Source organism: Schistocerca americana, chromosome 1 (assembly GCF_021461395.2).
Source record: "Schistocerca americana isolate TAMUIC-IGC-003095 chromosome 1, iqSchAmer2.1, whole genome shotgun sequence".
Taxonomy (NCBI): Eukaryota; Metazoa; Arthropoda; class Insecta; order Orthoptera; family Acrididae; genus Schistocerca; species Schistocerca americana.
Genome location: NC_060119.1, coordinates 1,079,814,422 through 1,079,830,574, shown reverse-complemented (window position 1 = coordinate 1,079,830,574; position 16,153 = coordinate 1,079,814,422). Strand labels below are relative to the sequence as shown.

At 40.9% G+C, this 16,153-nt stretch overlaps 1 protein-coding gene across 1 annotated transcript in view; it reads right to left on the bottom strand.

Moving 5' to 3' along the window:
- The window catches only part of LOC124550051 (UDP-glucosyltransferase 2-like), a 129,854-nt gene that overhangs the window by 14,482 nt on the left and 99,219 nt on the right, over nt 1-16,153 (bottom strand). The window contains exons 2-3 of the mRNA XM_047125283.1: nt 8,186-8,417; nt 7,491-8,083 (exon numbers count right to left, since the gene is read on the bottom strand). Of these exons, the coding sequence (XP_046981239.1) occupies nt 7,491-8,083; nt 8,186-8,417 (825 nt within the window). The remainder of the gene's footprint in view (nt 1-7,490; nt 8,084-8,185; nt 8,418-16,153) is intronic.

Here is a 16,153-nt window from a genome sequence, read left to right as displayed (position 1 = left end):
ATGAACTATACTGTTATTAGCTACATAAGCACTTAAGAGGGAAACTTCTGCTGGTTGCCATTATAGCTGAATGAATGTCATGTGGCAGTCTTTGTAACTGGTTAGAGGGCCATCAACTACAGATGGAAGATAATTAAATAGTGGAACATCATCACACAACAGTAAACAAACTGCATCACAACAGACAGCATATCAACGGCAGCAGTATAGTGTCTACAGAAGTTCCACAAACACTATGGGCGTCAGCACAACCCACTGTGCTGCAACAAACAACAAATATCAGGCATGTGTATAGACATAACCTTCATGTTTGACATCAGTGGTGTGTGCCTGACAGTAAATCGGATAAACATTTGTGCCTGAAGGCGATAAACTCAGCAGTCACAATATGCAACCACAAAGTACTGACTACCAACTTAGGTCTTGCCACACCCTTTACAGTGAAACTTGTATTTGTTAACACCATTGAGCCCTTATTAGGTGCTGATTTACGTGGGCATTATGCATTAATGGTGGTTTAGAGGAGAGGATGACTGCAGACCACAGTCGTCGACAACACAGTAACTGGTACAAAGGAGTGCTCAGCCTACAGCACAGTACAAAGAATAGTGTACGATATGCTTGCCTTACTGGGTATCTTTGCCCTTGTATATTCTTTGAGGAAAGATGAGTAGTGGCTAGTGTGCTAAATGGTCATTGTTGCTGGAGTGCCAAGATATAATGAAACAGTTTGGGAGTATATGAATAAACAAAGTACTAAAGTGTGTGTGTTTATATTGTGAAAAAGAGCCAATTGCAGTGTAATAAACAGTGTTTCAATGGAACTGCTGCATGTGAAGAATTACTTCCACCTTTCTCATGACTGGTGTGTGGTATGACTGTATTTATCTGACCAGTATTTATTCCTCCCCACACTGATCAGAGTCATTACAATAGACAACACCATGATAAACTGCAAAGAATGCTTTAACCAATTTACAGACACCAGCACAGCACAGAAATGTGCATCATATCAATACCACATCTAGTTAACCCATTTAACAGCACACACACACATAATTGCCCTAGAGCACCTAACAGAAACAGAGGCCATATTTGAAGAAATGGTCCAAGCTGGGATAATTCATCATTTTGAGAGCCCATGGTCTTCACCTTCGTACCTCATTCTCAAGAAATGTGCCTAATGGCACCCCTGTGGTGTTTTTCATGCTTTAAATGGCAGGAGAAGACCTGGACAGTTACCCTACACCACACATTCAAGATTTTAGATGTGCATTAGCCGGTCCAAAAGTTTTAAGTATCATACACTGCCACAAAGTGTACAACCAAATAACTGCAGTGCCTTGTGACATCCTGGAGATTGGTAATTACACCCTTTGGTGTACCCCAGCAGTTCAGACACACAGAGTTTGTCTATTAGTTTATGATGGATGTGTGCACCATATAAAAGGAGCAAAAAAGATTGTGGTTCATTACTTTTTGTGCATCTGTGATTTGGCAAATACCATACACTACAAAGAACTCACCACTGCTCAGACTGCAATCCATAACTACAGCATTTACTGGCTGACCCTTCACAGGACTGTGACTTGCCCAAATCCTATGGTCAGGAACCAAGTTAATGTGATGGTGATATGTCTCTTGGTGGAAGCCAAGGCCATTAGATTAGATTAGATTAGATTCAGTTTTCGTTCCATGGACCCAAAAAATGAGATGATTCTCGTGGCTGCTGAACTTGTCAGAAAGTATGACATAAAAACATTTGAATATAATACTTACTACCCTGATCATTGTCAGGAGATTGTCAAAACAGGTGAATACAATGCGGTAAACTGGAACAGCTAATATTTACAGAATTAACACACTGTCAGAATGAAACATTGTTATGCACTATTAATAAAGTTATCATACATAAAATACCTAATCTTGACTGTTGTGACCAAGTGCTGTCAAAACTGAAATCTAAAAGACATTTTTATTCAAGCTGGCTTAACAGTCCCTGTTAAGATATTCATCTGTAGAGTAGAAAGAGTTGCCTATCAAAAAACCATGATTATCTGAAACTAAGTTTTTAATGGTTGCTGGCAATTTATTCAAAATGTGTGTTCCTGAATAGAGGACCTCTTTTGGACCAATGTAAGTGATTTTAGGTCTTTATGTAGATTGCTCTTATTCCTAGTATTGATACTATGTATTGAGCTATTGGTTCGAAGCAGAGATGTATTACTTGCAAAAAATTTCATTAAGGAATAAATATACTGAGAAGCAGTGGCTAGAATACCAAGTTCCTTGAACAGTTTTCTGAATGATGGTCTTGAATTTACACCACATATGATTCTTATCACACACTTTTGCTCCCTAAAAACTTTTGCTCAGTTTGATGAGTTGTCCCAGAATATGATCCCATATGACATATTAGAATGAAAGTAAGCAAAATATGCAAGTTTTTAATATTTATATCTCCTACATCTGAAATCATTCTCACTGCAAATACAGAATTGTTTAGGTGCTTAAGCAATTCTGTGGTATGCCCTGAATTTATTATCGAGTTGTAATCCCAGGTTGACACCTCTACTATCTGCATATCTTCATATGCTGCTTCACATACGGGAAGGAAATCTCTTACAGGTTCTGAACTGCATATAGTGGGTCTTCTCAAAGTTTAATGACAGTGAATTAGCTTTAAAGCACTTATTAATGTCAGTGGAAATTTGATTAGCGGCTATTTCTAAATCTCTACTTGACTTGCTACTTATTGCAATGTTTGTATCATCTGCAAACAAAGCAAATTTAGCATCTGGCAATGCAACAGATGAGAGGTCATTAATGTACACAAGAAAACCAATGGACTCAACATGGAACCCTGAGGAACACCACATGTAATTAATTTCCAGTCACATGAAAACTGACTGCTTACTGCACAGGTATTTCACAATAACACCCTTTGCTTCCTGTTAGATAGATAAGACTCAAACCATTTTGCAGCACTGCCAGTGGCACCATAATATTCTAATTTACTTAAGAGAATGCAGGGGTGTACCTAGGGGTTGGCAGGAGTGGCCCCCGCCAGGGGCGCAAGAGCAAGGGGTGGCGCAAATTCCAAAGGCCGCCGACGATGATGTGACAGAGCGCCACGCCGCCCTCTGAAAAAATAATTCTGCGCCGCGGCCAGTCTGGTACTAGAAATTGTGGAAAAATTTGCTGCAGAATGGAGAAGAGATAGTAAAGAAAGAATCCTCTTCGCTTTACTGGGAGGCACTTTCCTCAGGTCACTCCAAGTGATCAGTCCAAGAAATGCAGACTATGGTGTAGATGTGCAGTCTGCTCAAAACAGAATGTGCGCCGCGGTTGGTATTATCTTTTCGGATAAACTTTTGCAAAATACTACTACTACTACTACTAATTTATTCTTGATTTTTTGCAGTGCTCAGCTAATATACTACTACTACTACTAATTTATTCTTAATTTTTTTGCAGTGCTCAGCTAATATATATTACCCAAGCTGAACCTCCTTACTCCATGAACTTTTTTATCAAAGCACAAGAGCACATAACCTTGCAAACCAGTTTTGACATCTTCATCTTCCTGCGAATGCATAAAGTGTGATTGTGGTCAGATCCAGTTGACATATTTCTTGTTTAATTGGACAAGTAAAAATATACTCTACATTCATGGCAAGTAAATATTATTTACTTGTTATATTACCTTATGGCAACAGTTGCAAAATATTACCTGAAAGTACCCAGAAAGTCATATTAGACATATTAGACCTATTTAATAACAATTATCACATACACCTATAAACAAGATTCGTTGTTAATATTACTGGTCTCATTAATTTTCTTGGAACAAGGGAAAATATCAGTCTTTCTGTATTGATAAGGGGGTGCATTTTTTGCTTCCTGGGGGAATCTTTAGAGGTCACCATTTTAAATTCTTGCTAGGGGCGCCACATACGTAAGGTACACCACTGAGAGAATGCTGTGGTTCATACAGTCAAAGGCTTTTCACAGGTCACAGAAAATGCCAGTAGCCTCTAATTTATTATCTAATGAATTAAGTACATTCTCACTGTAAGTGTAAATAGCTTTCTCTATATCAGAACCCTTAAGAAATCCAAACTGTGACTTGGACAATATATTATTTGCAGTCAGATCCTTAAGGAGACACTTTAACACAATCCTTTCAAATATTTTTGAGAAAGCTGGCAGAAGTGAACTTGGTCGGTGGTTTGATGGTATCTCTTTATCCCCCTTCTTGTAAAGAGGCTTAACTTCAGCATATTTTAGCCAATCTGGAAGTGTTCCACTGATAAGAGTTTGATTACACAAATAACTTAAGATAGAACTCAACTTTCATGAGCACTATTTGATTAACTTTGTTGATATGTTATCATACCCGTTGGAATACTTAGATTTTAAGGATTTATGATGGATGCTACTTCTATGGGAGATGTTAGTGTTATTTGCATTTTATTGAAGTTATTTTTGAAGACTTATCTCAGGTACTCCATTGCACTGTTCACCAAACCCGATAACCCCAAGCTGTCAGTAACAGAAATGAAGTACTTGTTCAAGAGGTTTGCAACACTACCTGTACTTTTTACCAAAGACTCATTTATTTTTAAAGTTATCTGTTCCTCTACCTTTTTGGTCCCACCTGTCTCTGTCTTCACCATATCCCATGCAGTTTTTATTTTGATGCCAGATGTAATTATCTTTTTCACACAATAAAGCTGCTTCGATTTCTAGATTACTTGATTCAATATTTTGCTGTATTATTTGTAATTCATTACATTTCTAACAGCACAGCTATTCCTAGATAGTAGATACAGTCTCCTTTTTGTCCCACATGATATCTTTATTCCTTGTGTAATCCATGGTTTATTTTTTGACTTCTGTGTGATTTGAGTTACCTTTAGGAGATAACAATTTTCAAAAGTGGAGCGAACTTTATTAATGAATGCTTTGTATTTTCCATTTGAGTCATAAGTATTACAAACATCTATCCAGTTCATATATTTGAGCAATTTCCTGAATTTCGCAATTTTTGACTTATTTATTACCCTCCTGTACTCAGATTTAATAGATTTTTTATCCTGACAAGTTTCAACATTTAACATAAGATGCTGCATGTCATGATCAGACAGCACATTTACTATTGGTTATGTGATATGACTTTTTTTTCCCTAGATCTGTCTACAAATATATATTATCAATAGCAGTCTCAGAGCATTTACATATCCTAGTAGCAAAGTTCACAGTGTGCCAGAAATCTGTAAAGCAACTGTCAATAGTGTTCAAACTCTGCACTAGCAAACAGCAAATATGACTCTCAAGTTACTGACTGACTGTTTTGTGTGGCTATTAATTAAAAAGATGCCAATGCATGGGCATGGTCACGTAGCCAGTGCCAGCAATGCAAATTTAGATAATTTGTACTTGCCAACATTAGGCCATTTCAAGGCTCTCGAGCCAGATGCACCCATGTAAACAGTGATCTCGTAAGGCTGCTTCCAACTATGATTGGCTACAGACACCTTTTCACAGTAGTGGACAGGTGTATTTGATGGGCAGAAGCTGCAACCTCCATAGATATTCCTGCTGAGACAATAACAAACACCTTCATTGCTACCTGGATAGCAGGAGTTGGTTGCCACCTCCACATTGCTACAGAACAGTGCCAGCAAATCAGATCCATTTTGTTCCAAGAATTACCCATTTTTTCTGCATCCAGCATCATCATATGACAACCTATAGTCCCACCAGCAATGGAATGTTAGAAAGAAGGCATGAGACACTAACAATGGCTCTCTTGTGCCACTGCGCGTAATGGTCAGAGGCCTTTCCCTTCATTCTTTTACACCTTTGCACAGTGTACCAGTCAGACATCAGAGTACTGTTAGCAGAAATGATGTATGTGAAGCCGTTACACATTCTGGCAGACTACCTCACACCTACACCGTTACTGTCTGCAGAGTTGATGGAACAGCTCTGAGGCCTGCGGCAAAGATCTGAGGCCCACCTGCTTTGCACCATAGTGAACATCCCATTTTTGTCCACAAAGATTTGGACAATTGTACTCACATCAGGCTCTGAACTGATCACATAAAATCACCACTCCATCCACTGTACACAAACCCCTGCTCAATGCTGTGACGAGGCAATCACACCAGAGAGAGCATACAAAACCACAAAGGTCTCAGTCAAGTGATTGAAGCCAGATTGGGCCCTACCTTCACCTCTCCAAGACACCACACTGATGCTACAAGTCTTACCACTCTCAGACATACTGACTCCAAAGAGCTTTGCAATAGTGTGCTAACTTCCTGGGGTGGGATGCCAGAAAATGAAAGATTTAGTAGTCATATCAAAAACTTACTCCCTCGCAGGACGCAGATGTTCTGGACGTGGAAGGCATTTGGAAGAGATATTAAGTGGTAAAGAAGTCACATGCTGTGACCTTCTAAGCATCAAATGAATCTTGTTAAGAACTGTGAGCTGTTTGTTGTGTAAATTTCATGTTTTACATAGATCAAACAAATCAATGCAGTAAAACAAGGAATAATTGTTGAAAGTGGGATTCAACTCAAAGACTGCTATTCTAGACTTGCTTATTAGTCTCTCAACTATGCCACCAAAGTATGAAGTCATACATTAAGCATGGCAATATTCAGGTACCTCTTACTATTATTCTGTCCTTGACTCCACCTCATGATTTTGACTTCAAATCCATTTTCCCCATCTGAACAAACTTTCCGTGGGTTTTTGGAGGGTGCATGCACTGTGCTGAGTGTCAATAAGGCACAAATATCCCAGTAACACATGCAGTTACAAGTGACCTTTTCTTTTATGAGCAGTACTGTGCACTTTGTAGAGTAACTGGTGCCTATGTAACATGGTGGGCAATTCAAAATTTGGCCACTTTTACTATTTGTGCTGCCAAGTGTGCATATATTCATTCTTCATGTTCTGTAGATCCTATCAAGAAAAAGACCTTCAGGGGTGTAGAATGAGTCAGGGTATATATTTATATGACTACACTTTTATTTTTCCAAGAAAATAGTTACCTACATCTGTGACAACAGAGGCTACTTACAGCACACTACTACTTCTCATACAACTTTACAATGGATCTGTCTGTTGGGCCCTAAGTAACTTTGGCTAAATATTCACTTTTTTTTTTCAATTTTCCACTGTTATTTCTGTAGAGTCCCACACAGGGAAATACTGTGTCCTCTAATGTGGGCATTGACTCAAAATTCCCATTTCTGTATACTTTCAGAAGTAAAATACAGCTTTGGCATTAAAAATGAAATTTTCAACTATGAATATGTAACATAAGCAATAAAATAAAGTTTTGGATTTCAGGGCCAACTGTTTACCGAATATATACTTTTATTTTCAAGAGACATACAAAAATTTCAGTATTAAATCAATCAAACAGGAAATGCAAGATTGCTTTAGTTGGATATTGATCTTATATTCACCTTTGGAAGATCTTTTGCAGGTTTAATATGCATTCCTCCAACTTGAATTGTATTTGGTGTTAGTGGCCTGGAAAGGCCTATGCTTTCATGGTTGTTGATGAGAACCAGGGAACTGCTTTTGAACAATTTCTCAACAGATGGTAAATTATCAATATTCTTAGAATATGACACCATAATTTCTTGTTGATTGGGCACATAAACAAAGAATCGCAGTAATTCAACAAGGAGCCCATACATACTGTTTAATGTCCGTTGTAAAAAATTCATATTCACAGGAATATCAAGCATTATGTCAGGAATGTAGGCATATGCAGCAGGATTGCCAACTGCATCACCCATCACAAATGCTAGAGTATTAGGAATTTGTTGTATAATACTGGCATTATGCTTGTGAGCCAATCCAAGAAAACACTCTGTGAAAACTCCAGCTATGAGGAGATCGAACTTCTGATTATTGGATGTTATTAGATCTTGTACTTCTGGTGTACTGATAGCATTCTTGCACATTGAACTTCCAATGGTGCTAGAGAAGAGAAGTAAAATAAATGGGTTAACTTCACCCATTTCAAACAGGGACATGTTTCTCTCTTTTCCTGTAAATAATAAAGTGAGGCAATAATAGGTAATGCTGTACATCAGATATGAGTTTTATTCTACTGTGTATATATACTTTATATTAACACTGGTTTACTTACGGAAACTGTCCATTGTGACGTTCAATTTAATATCTCTTATGTTCTTGACCGGGGGAGACTGTGGGAATGGACTAATCACAGTCAAATTATGTCCTCTCTGTGCTAGTTCATGGAGCAGTGGTGACAAAAAGACCATGTGGCTCTTGCTTGGAACTGACATAACTGATAGAATGTTAGCTCCCTGGCACTGTGTGATAACTCCAGTTAGCAAAAATATACACTGCCAGAATCTCTGTAACATAAAATTAAAAACAAAATAAAATCTTTGTGTATGTTAGCTATTTAGTTTTTAACCATTTAGTTTCATATTCCATGGATCATTTGTATGGTAAATTGTAATGATGTGCAATGAGTCATTTTACATTAACATTGCAAATTAATTTGTAAATGCATTTATATGCTGAACATTTACAGATAGTTTTATTATTATTATTATTATTATTATTATTACCACCTTTAACACACTGCAAATAATAGAAATTCTTCTACAGATTAGAAGGCATTGTCAAGGAGAAACTTTCAGTTTGTGTACAAATTTTACTTTTCTGTCTGTCAGACATTTTATGTCACTGGATAAGGGATAAAAGATTTTACGTATCACACTCACATTCATCTGTTGTCATAAGGTCACCTAACCATAACATTTGAATAACTCTTATCTCGTCAAGATGAGTTATCATTTAACTTGTTTTGATCAGTTAAATAAATCTACCTATACATTGGATTTTGTTCTAAATTAATTACTTATGTGCATCATTGTATTCACAGGTTTTATGATTGTCATTTCAATAGATGATGATTTGAATTTATGTAATAGAAGACATTTGACACCAAAATCTGCATGATGGATAACAACAACAATGACAACAACAGTAGATAGATGAAAAAATATCAACATAAGAGGTAAGCTGACATCAGTTAGAGGCTGATATACACCTGCAGTTAAACACAGGGGTCCACATTATTTACCTCACCACATGTTATCCTTTATCCTCTTTCATCACTTCAGAACCAAACACAAGTACAATTTATTTTAACCATGTTATATACTGTATTCTGTTATTTTTGTTCATATTGCTTGGAGGAAGAATATTTCCTAAAAAAATAATTTCCTGACAATTATTTGAATGCTACAACTATGTACACTTTATAATCAGACTTCTTTTTAGACGGTCATTAACAAAGCCAGGAAATGCTTTAATATGTGTTTACCACTTGCTTTGTTTCACCTATGGCTGTAATATTTTATTCCAGATTGGAAAGGCCCCCTTAAACACTGGAATTTTGTGACAATTTGCCATCACTATTCCATTAGCACCTATCTACCATGGTAAAAGTCATTGGATAGTCTTAGCGAATTAGTGTCAACAGATCATATACTATCCACCCACTTTCTTGTTGCCACTTTTAAGGATAGGCAGGAAGACAAGTCTCCAGCGCTCACAATAAGTTATGCAGTGAGTGCAGAAGATAAGCTCCTTCTCACTCATACAGTACTGACAACTAGGGACATGGAATTCATGTAATATGTCTCAAGCGTCACACCTGTAATGTGTAGGACTGATGTACAGAGTCAAACACTTAAAATTTTATGCGATCTGAGGCTTTCCTGGCCAATGTGCTGTATCCAAGGTTCTCTGATGTCCAACTGGATCCGATCGTCGAAGTTCCACAATAGTTCGGCGAATATCCGCTCCGCCATCATCAGGTGGTGCTGATGGAATGATCTGTCTGCGCTGTGTCCGTGGTATTTATGTCCGCAGGGTCCCAAGTCGTATCCTGGCGTGGGCGGTCGGCGGGGCGCCATGTGGTGTGAGGGGTGGGGGTAGCTGCAGCCATGCCTGGTGGTAGGCGCATTTCATCTCCGTCCGCCGTGGCGGAAGGATCTCGCGTCTGCTCGCGCCGTTGCTCTTTGATGGTGTTTAATAATGGTTTCCAGGCCTTGCTAAGTTGAAACCCGGTGTCCCTGTTGATGAGGTTACCTGTTACCCGAATTTGTATGGCCTCCTTGTAGATACTGTCCCAGTAGGCACTTGTGGCAGTCAGGATTTTTGTCTCTTCGAATTTCGCTGTGTGTGTGGTTCCAACGCAGTGTTCTGCTAGGGCCGAATGGCTGGGTTGGCATAAACAGGTGTGACGTTCGTGCTCCTTGCATCGGTCCTCGACCGTGCGAACTGTTTGGCCAATGTAGTATTTGCCACAGTCGCACAGGATTTTGTATATGCCCGTTTTCTTAAGGCCCACATCATCTTTTGCCATTCCTAGCAGGTCACAAATCTTTGCTGGTGGTCAGAAGACTGTGTCAATCTTGTGTCACCTTAACAGTCTCCCTATTTTTGACGACGTGTTGCCAGCAAACGGCAGAAAGGCCAGAGCTTCCTTCTCTTCTTTGGGTTGTTCTTCATCTCGGTTCTTGCTGCACTTCTGTTGTTGGAAGGCCCTTTGGATTTGGCGGTTGCCATACTCATTCTTGCAGAACACGGTCTCCAGGTGTTTGAATTCCATTGGTAAGTTCTGTTCATCAGAGATCTAGTGTGCTCTATGTACCCAGGTGTTGAGCATTCCATTAAGCTGTGCCGGATGGTGGCAGCTGGAGGCATGTAGGTACAGGTCAGTGTGTGTAGGCTTTCGGTACACACTGTGACCCAGTGAGCCATCAGACCTACGTTCCACTAGGACATCCAGAAAGGGTAGTTTTCCATCTTTCTCAGTCTCCATGGTGAGCCAAATGTTACTGTGGACCAAATTTAGATGTTGTAGAAAAATCTGTAGCTCTTCCTGTCCATGTGGCCAGATGACGAATGTGTCGTCCACGTAGCGGAAGAAGCATACAGGTTTCAGTTCGGCGGCTTCCAGTGCTTCCTCTTCGAAGCTCTCCATGAACAGGTTGGCCACCACTGGGGAGAGCGGGCTCCCCATGGCTACTCCGTCAGTATGCTCGTAGTATTGACCATTGAAGAGAAAGTACATAGATGTTAACTCGTGCCTGAACAGTTGTGTCAGTTCAGGCCCGAATTTCTCACTGATTAAGTGGAGAGACTCTTCTAGCCGGACATGTGTGAATAATGAGACGACATTGAAGCTGACCATGATATCAGATTCTTGTACTGTCATCTCCTTCAGGTGGCCAATGAAGTCCGTCGAGTTCCAGATATGGTGCGCACATTTCCCCACATAAGGTCTTAGCATGCCCGCTAAGTGCTGCGCCAAAAGATACGTCGGTGCCCCTATGTTGCTGACTATGTATCGCATCCCTTCTTTGTGCATTTTTGGGAGACCATATATCTTTGGAGCTACCGCCGAACATTGTAGAAGTCTTTTGATGTCCTTGTCCTCGAGCGTGCCATTTTTCAGCAAGGTGGCGGTGCTTTGTTGTATCTTCCTGGTCGGGTCTGTGTTGATTTTCCGATATGCTGGATCATCTAGCAATTGCAGCATCTTCTGTTCATAGTCGCATCTCTCAAGGATGACTGTGGCATTTCCTTTGTCGGCATGAAGAATGACTATCTCCTTATTGTCTCTGAGGGCTCGTAGTGCTGCTCTTTCTGCTCCCGAGATGTTGCTTCTGGCCGTTTTGCCCTTGAAACAATCCGGCAAGTTTCCCTTCTGATTTCTTCTGCTTTGTCATCTGGTAAGCCACGGACTGCCTATTCTACTGAAGAGATTATTTCATTGAACGGTAGAGGTGCAGGTGTCAGTGCAAAATTGAGTCCTTTTTCAAGTACAGCTGTAGCTGCGTTGTCGAGTGGTTTACCCGTGAGGTTAATCACGGTCGGACTAGTGGGCACCATCTCATTTTTGGTTTGCCAGGTAGTCATGCAAACTTGGTGATCTGCTTCACCGTGGATTTCTGGTGGGTACAGTCTGCCTGGGCCCAGGTAACACCGTCCACCCATTCCCAGGAGTGATCTTGGAGTACGGAGGATAATCATAGGTGAAGATGCAGCAGCTCCTTGGCGATCTTGTCGAGTTGTAGACGGGTGTAGCGAATCCTCTCCCTGACTAAGGCCAGACTGGCTCTTCGCTTAATACGATTCGCTGCAGGCGTGCATATGTGATGCATCAAATAGGGAGACTGTTAAGGCGACACAAGATTGACACAGTCTTCTGACCACCAGCAAAGATTCGTGACCTGCTAGGAACAGCAAAAGATGACGTGGGCCTTAAGAATGCGGGTGTATACAAAATCCTGTGGGACTGTGGCAAATCCTACATCGGCCAAACAGTTCACACAGTCGAGGACCGATGCAAGGAACACCTGTTTACACCAACCCAGCCATTCAGCCCTAGCAGAACACTGCATTGGAACCAGACACACAGCGAAATTCGAAGAGGCAAAAATCCTGACTGCCACAAGTGCCTACTGGGCCAGTATCTACAAGGAGGCCATAGAAATTCGGGTAACAGGTAACCTACTCAACAGGGACACCGGGTTTCAGCTTAGCAAGGGCTGGAAACCATTATTAAACACCATCAAAGAGCAACAGCGTGAGCGGATGCGAGATCCTTCCGCCACGGCGGACGGAGATGAACTGCACCTACCACCGGGCATGGCAGCAGCAACCTCCACCCCCATGCCAGGGTATGACTCGGGACTCCGTGGAGATAAATACCATGAATACAGCGCAGACAGATCATTCCATCAGCACCACCTGATGATGGCATTACAGTTATTCACTGAAATATCGTGGAACTTCGACGATCGGATCTGGCTGGACACCCGAGAACCTTGGATACACTTAAAATTTTATTAGTAGGCACCAAAAAACTCTGGAACAATTGTGAAAATACAGTACAACTTAAAAGGACAGTTTTTTAAAAAAAAAGTACAATAATGATTTTTATGAAAAAAGAGCCTTTTTATCGAAAATCTAAGGCTAACAGCATTTTTAATTACAATCGATTGCCAGTCATCACATAGGGAAGGCACTGACTTGCAGACAGCCACATTTCAAACTTCAAACTACACACACACACACACACACACACACACACAGTTGGAGGTCCTTATCTTTGACATGAAGATAACAACATCTGTCACAAGTTATATCTATCTCTAAAATGTGTAACACATTGTAATGGTATTTGGTGAGTCATTGCCCCTTTACTCTTAAAATATTTCCATTCTGCCAGAACTTTCTGTCAACGTAATAAATATCAGATTGTATTATAGCATAGCTGATAGTGTCACGAGATCTGAGTTGTGAAGACAAAGATAGCAAATTCACATCCACCTCTCCTAGTTCCTTTTTCCCAGGGGCATTTAAACAGTCATTCTTCCCACACTCCGTATGTGAATGGATCAGGAAGAATCTCTAATAACTTGTACAATCGGATGTACCCTCTGCTGTGCACTTCACAGCAGTTTACAGAGGTTAGATGTAGATGTTCATACAACTTTAATCCATGCAGTGCATCCTCCATACCAAATGAATTCTTTGTCATGGTATGTTCTAGTATTTATCTCAATAATTCTGAGGCAGTGTTGTCTGTTCTAGGTATCATGTTGCATCTTAGGCCTTTCAAAACTCTTTCGTGTTTTTCTCACTAGTAATGGGATGAAGCCAGTTCTGCACCACTTTTGATATCAAATTAATTGATCAATTAATTACTCCCTCACTTCTGGAGAATCCCCAGTCCTTCCTCTTGGAGATCAAACCTGCATTTGAAGTTTGGTAGATAAAAGAAGAGGTTCTAACTCAAATTTGATATCAAATTAATTGACTAATTAAATTGATCAATTAGTTACACCCTCCCTCCTATTCCCCTACCTGAAAAAATGGCAGGAAATTCAAAATTGGTGGGAAATTCAAACATTCATTCAAACATTCGAATGCTAATTATATTGCACCGCAAAGGACGTGCTGATGATGATGATATATTTATTGTTTATAAAAGTTCAGTTTCAATATCTCCATGTGGATGGACGTAGGATACTCTATTCCATCATCTTTTGAATACTGGCACAGTCTAACTATAACATCACAATCTTAAGATGACTGGCCCAGAATACTAGTGCAGTCTAATTCCCTTACTCATATTGGCAGGAAATTCAGAATCAGTGTGAAAATTTAACTTTTTCCTCTGGCTGTGAAGCATGGAAGTTGGGGGAGGGGTAGTTGCCATTGATTTAGTGCCAGAGAGTACCTCTAGCTAGTCTCATCAATAATTACTGGATGTAGAGAGGATACTTTCAATAGTAGTCTAGCACTTGACAGTTTCTCCAGCCAGTATAGCCAGTGACCCTCTGTCCTTGTGCTGCTCTATTTTCTTCTTCTTCTTCTTCTTCTTCTTCTTCTTCATTGTGATTTGTTGCACCCCAGATGGGCAAGGGAGGCCTGGCAGTGGTACAATCTGCAGCTCTTCAGCTGAGGGACATTACAGACATGAGAAACACAGTTTGGGATGTGCATTGCATGCAAAAAATACAATAGTACAATATAAAAGTTGGCCACAGTATTAAAAATCCACAACAGACAACAGCGCTAGTAAAACCACTGCATGAGGCAGAGCACACATGACAAAGAGTAAAAACTGCCAGGAGAGACCTGCTGAGGGAGGGGAGTAGAGGAGGGAGCTGGAGGGGGCGGGATGAAAAGTGAGGGGAACCGATAATGCATTAAGGGGCAGGTAATGGGTGGGAGGGAAAGGGAGAGGGAGGGGGAGGGGGAGAAGGAGGGGGAAGGGAGAGGGAGCCATAAGGGAGTGCAGACACATGGAAGCGGTACACTGGATAGGAAGGGGCTGTAGGACGGAGGGAAAAACTGCTCAGGGGAAGGGAAAAGGAGGGGAGAGGGAGCCCTGAGGAGGAGGGGGGAAGGTGGGGTTAGAGTGCGTAGGAGGGGTAGATATCAGGGCGAAGCTCATCATCTGGGAGGGGCAGGCTGTGGAAGGTACATTGGTAAAGGGTGTGGGGATGGAGAGAGTGGGGGGACTATGGTAAATGCATGGCAATGGGTGGGGTTTAGAGAGGATAGGAGACACCAGGGGGTGGGGGTGGGGGAAGGGATCATCTGTGGACAATCTACAGGGTTCTGATTATTCAGGGAAAAGGAGAAGATGTAGGAAGGGTATGAGGTCATAAAAGATCCGGGTGGGGGAGGGAGGCGCATACAGAAAGCAAGGCAGAGTGCATGGCATTCAAGGATTTGGAGGGCTTTGTAGAATCTAGGTGGGGTAGAAAGCCAGGTAAAACTGGCACAGCAAAGGATGGGATGAATCAAAGATTTCTAGGTATTAAGGATAGTGGAAGGATGTAGTCCACATATCTGGCTGGACAGGAGTTTCAGGAGGCGGAGCCTACTGTGGGCTTTATGTTGGATCATAAGGAGATGGGGGGTCCAGGTGAGGTGATGGTTGAGGGTGAGGCCAAGGTATTTCAGGGTAGGAGTGAGGTGGATAGGATGATCATAAATGGTAAGGGACAAATTGTGGAGCCGGAAGGAGGGCGAGGTATGACCTGTGGCGATTGCCTAAGTCTTGGAAGGGCTGATGCGAAGGAACCACAGGTTGCACCTTTGAAGGGTAGGATACAGAGCCAGGAAGTCAGTGTCATCAGCATATGGAGAGGCAGTGGCATTAAGTTGTGTGCATGTCTGGCACCAGTCCTGGCGTTTTTTTTTGCTATTAACCCTCGAGCGGGCACACCATTTCTCATAACACAAGTGGGCGCGTGGTGCACTTTGTACACACATATGGAATAGCTTTCCTTATGTTACCAAGGTAAGACATGTATGATCAAAATCACAGTTTAATCTTAGTTTATTTAAGCAAGGAGTAAATAAACTTACATAATATGAGATAAACTACTGTTTTATTAAACAACAATGAAATAAATTTTCACTATAACTCTCTGTTGCCAAGGACAGGTGTTAAAGAGACAGTAATGATGCATTAGAAGCATTAAGCAATGCAGTTGCATCAGATCTCAGTCAGCTGCTTATTTGATCACTAATTATCTTGTAGACA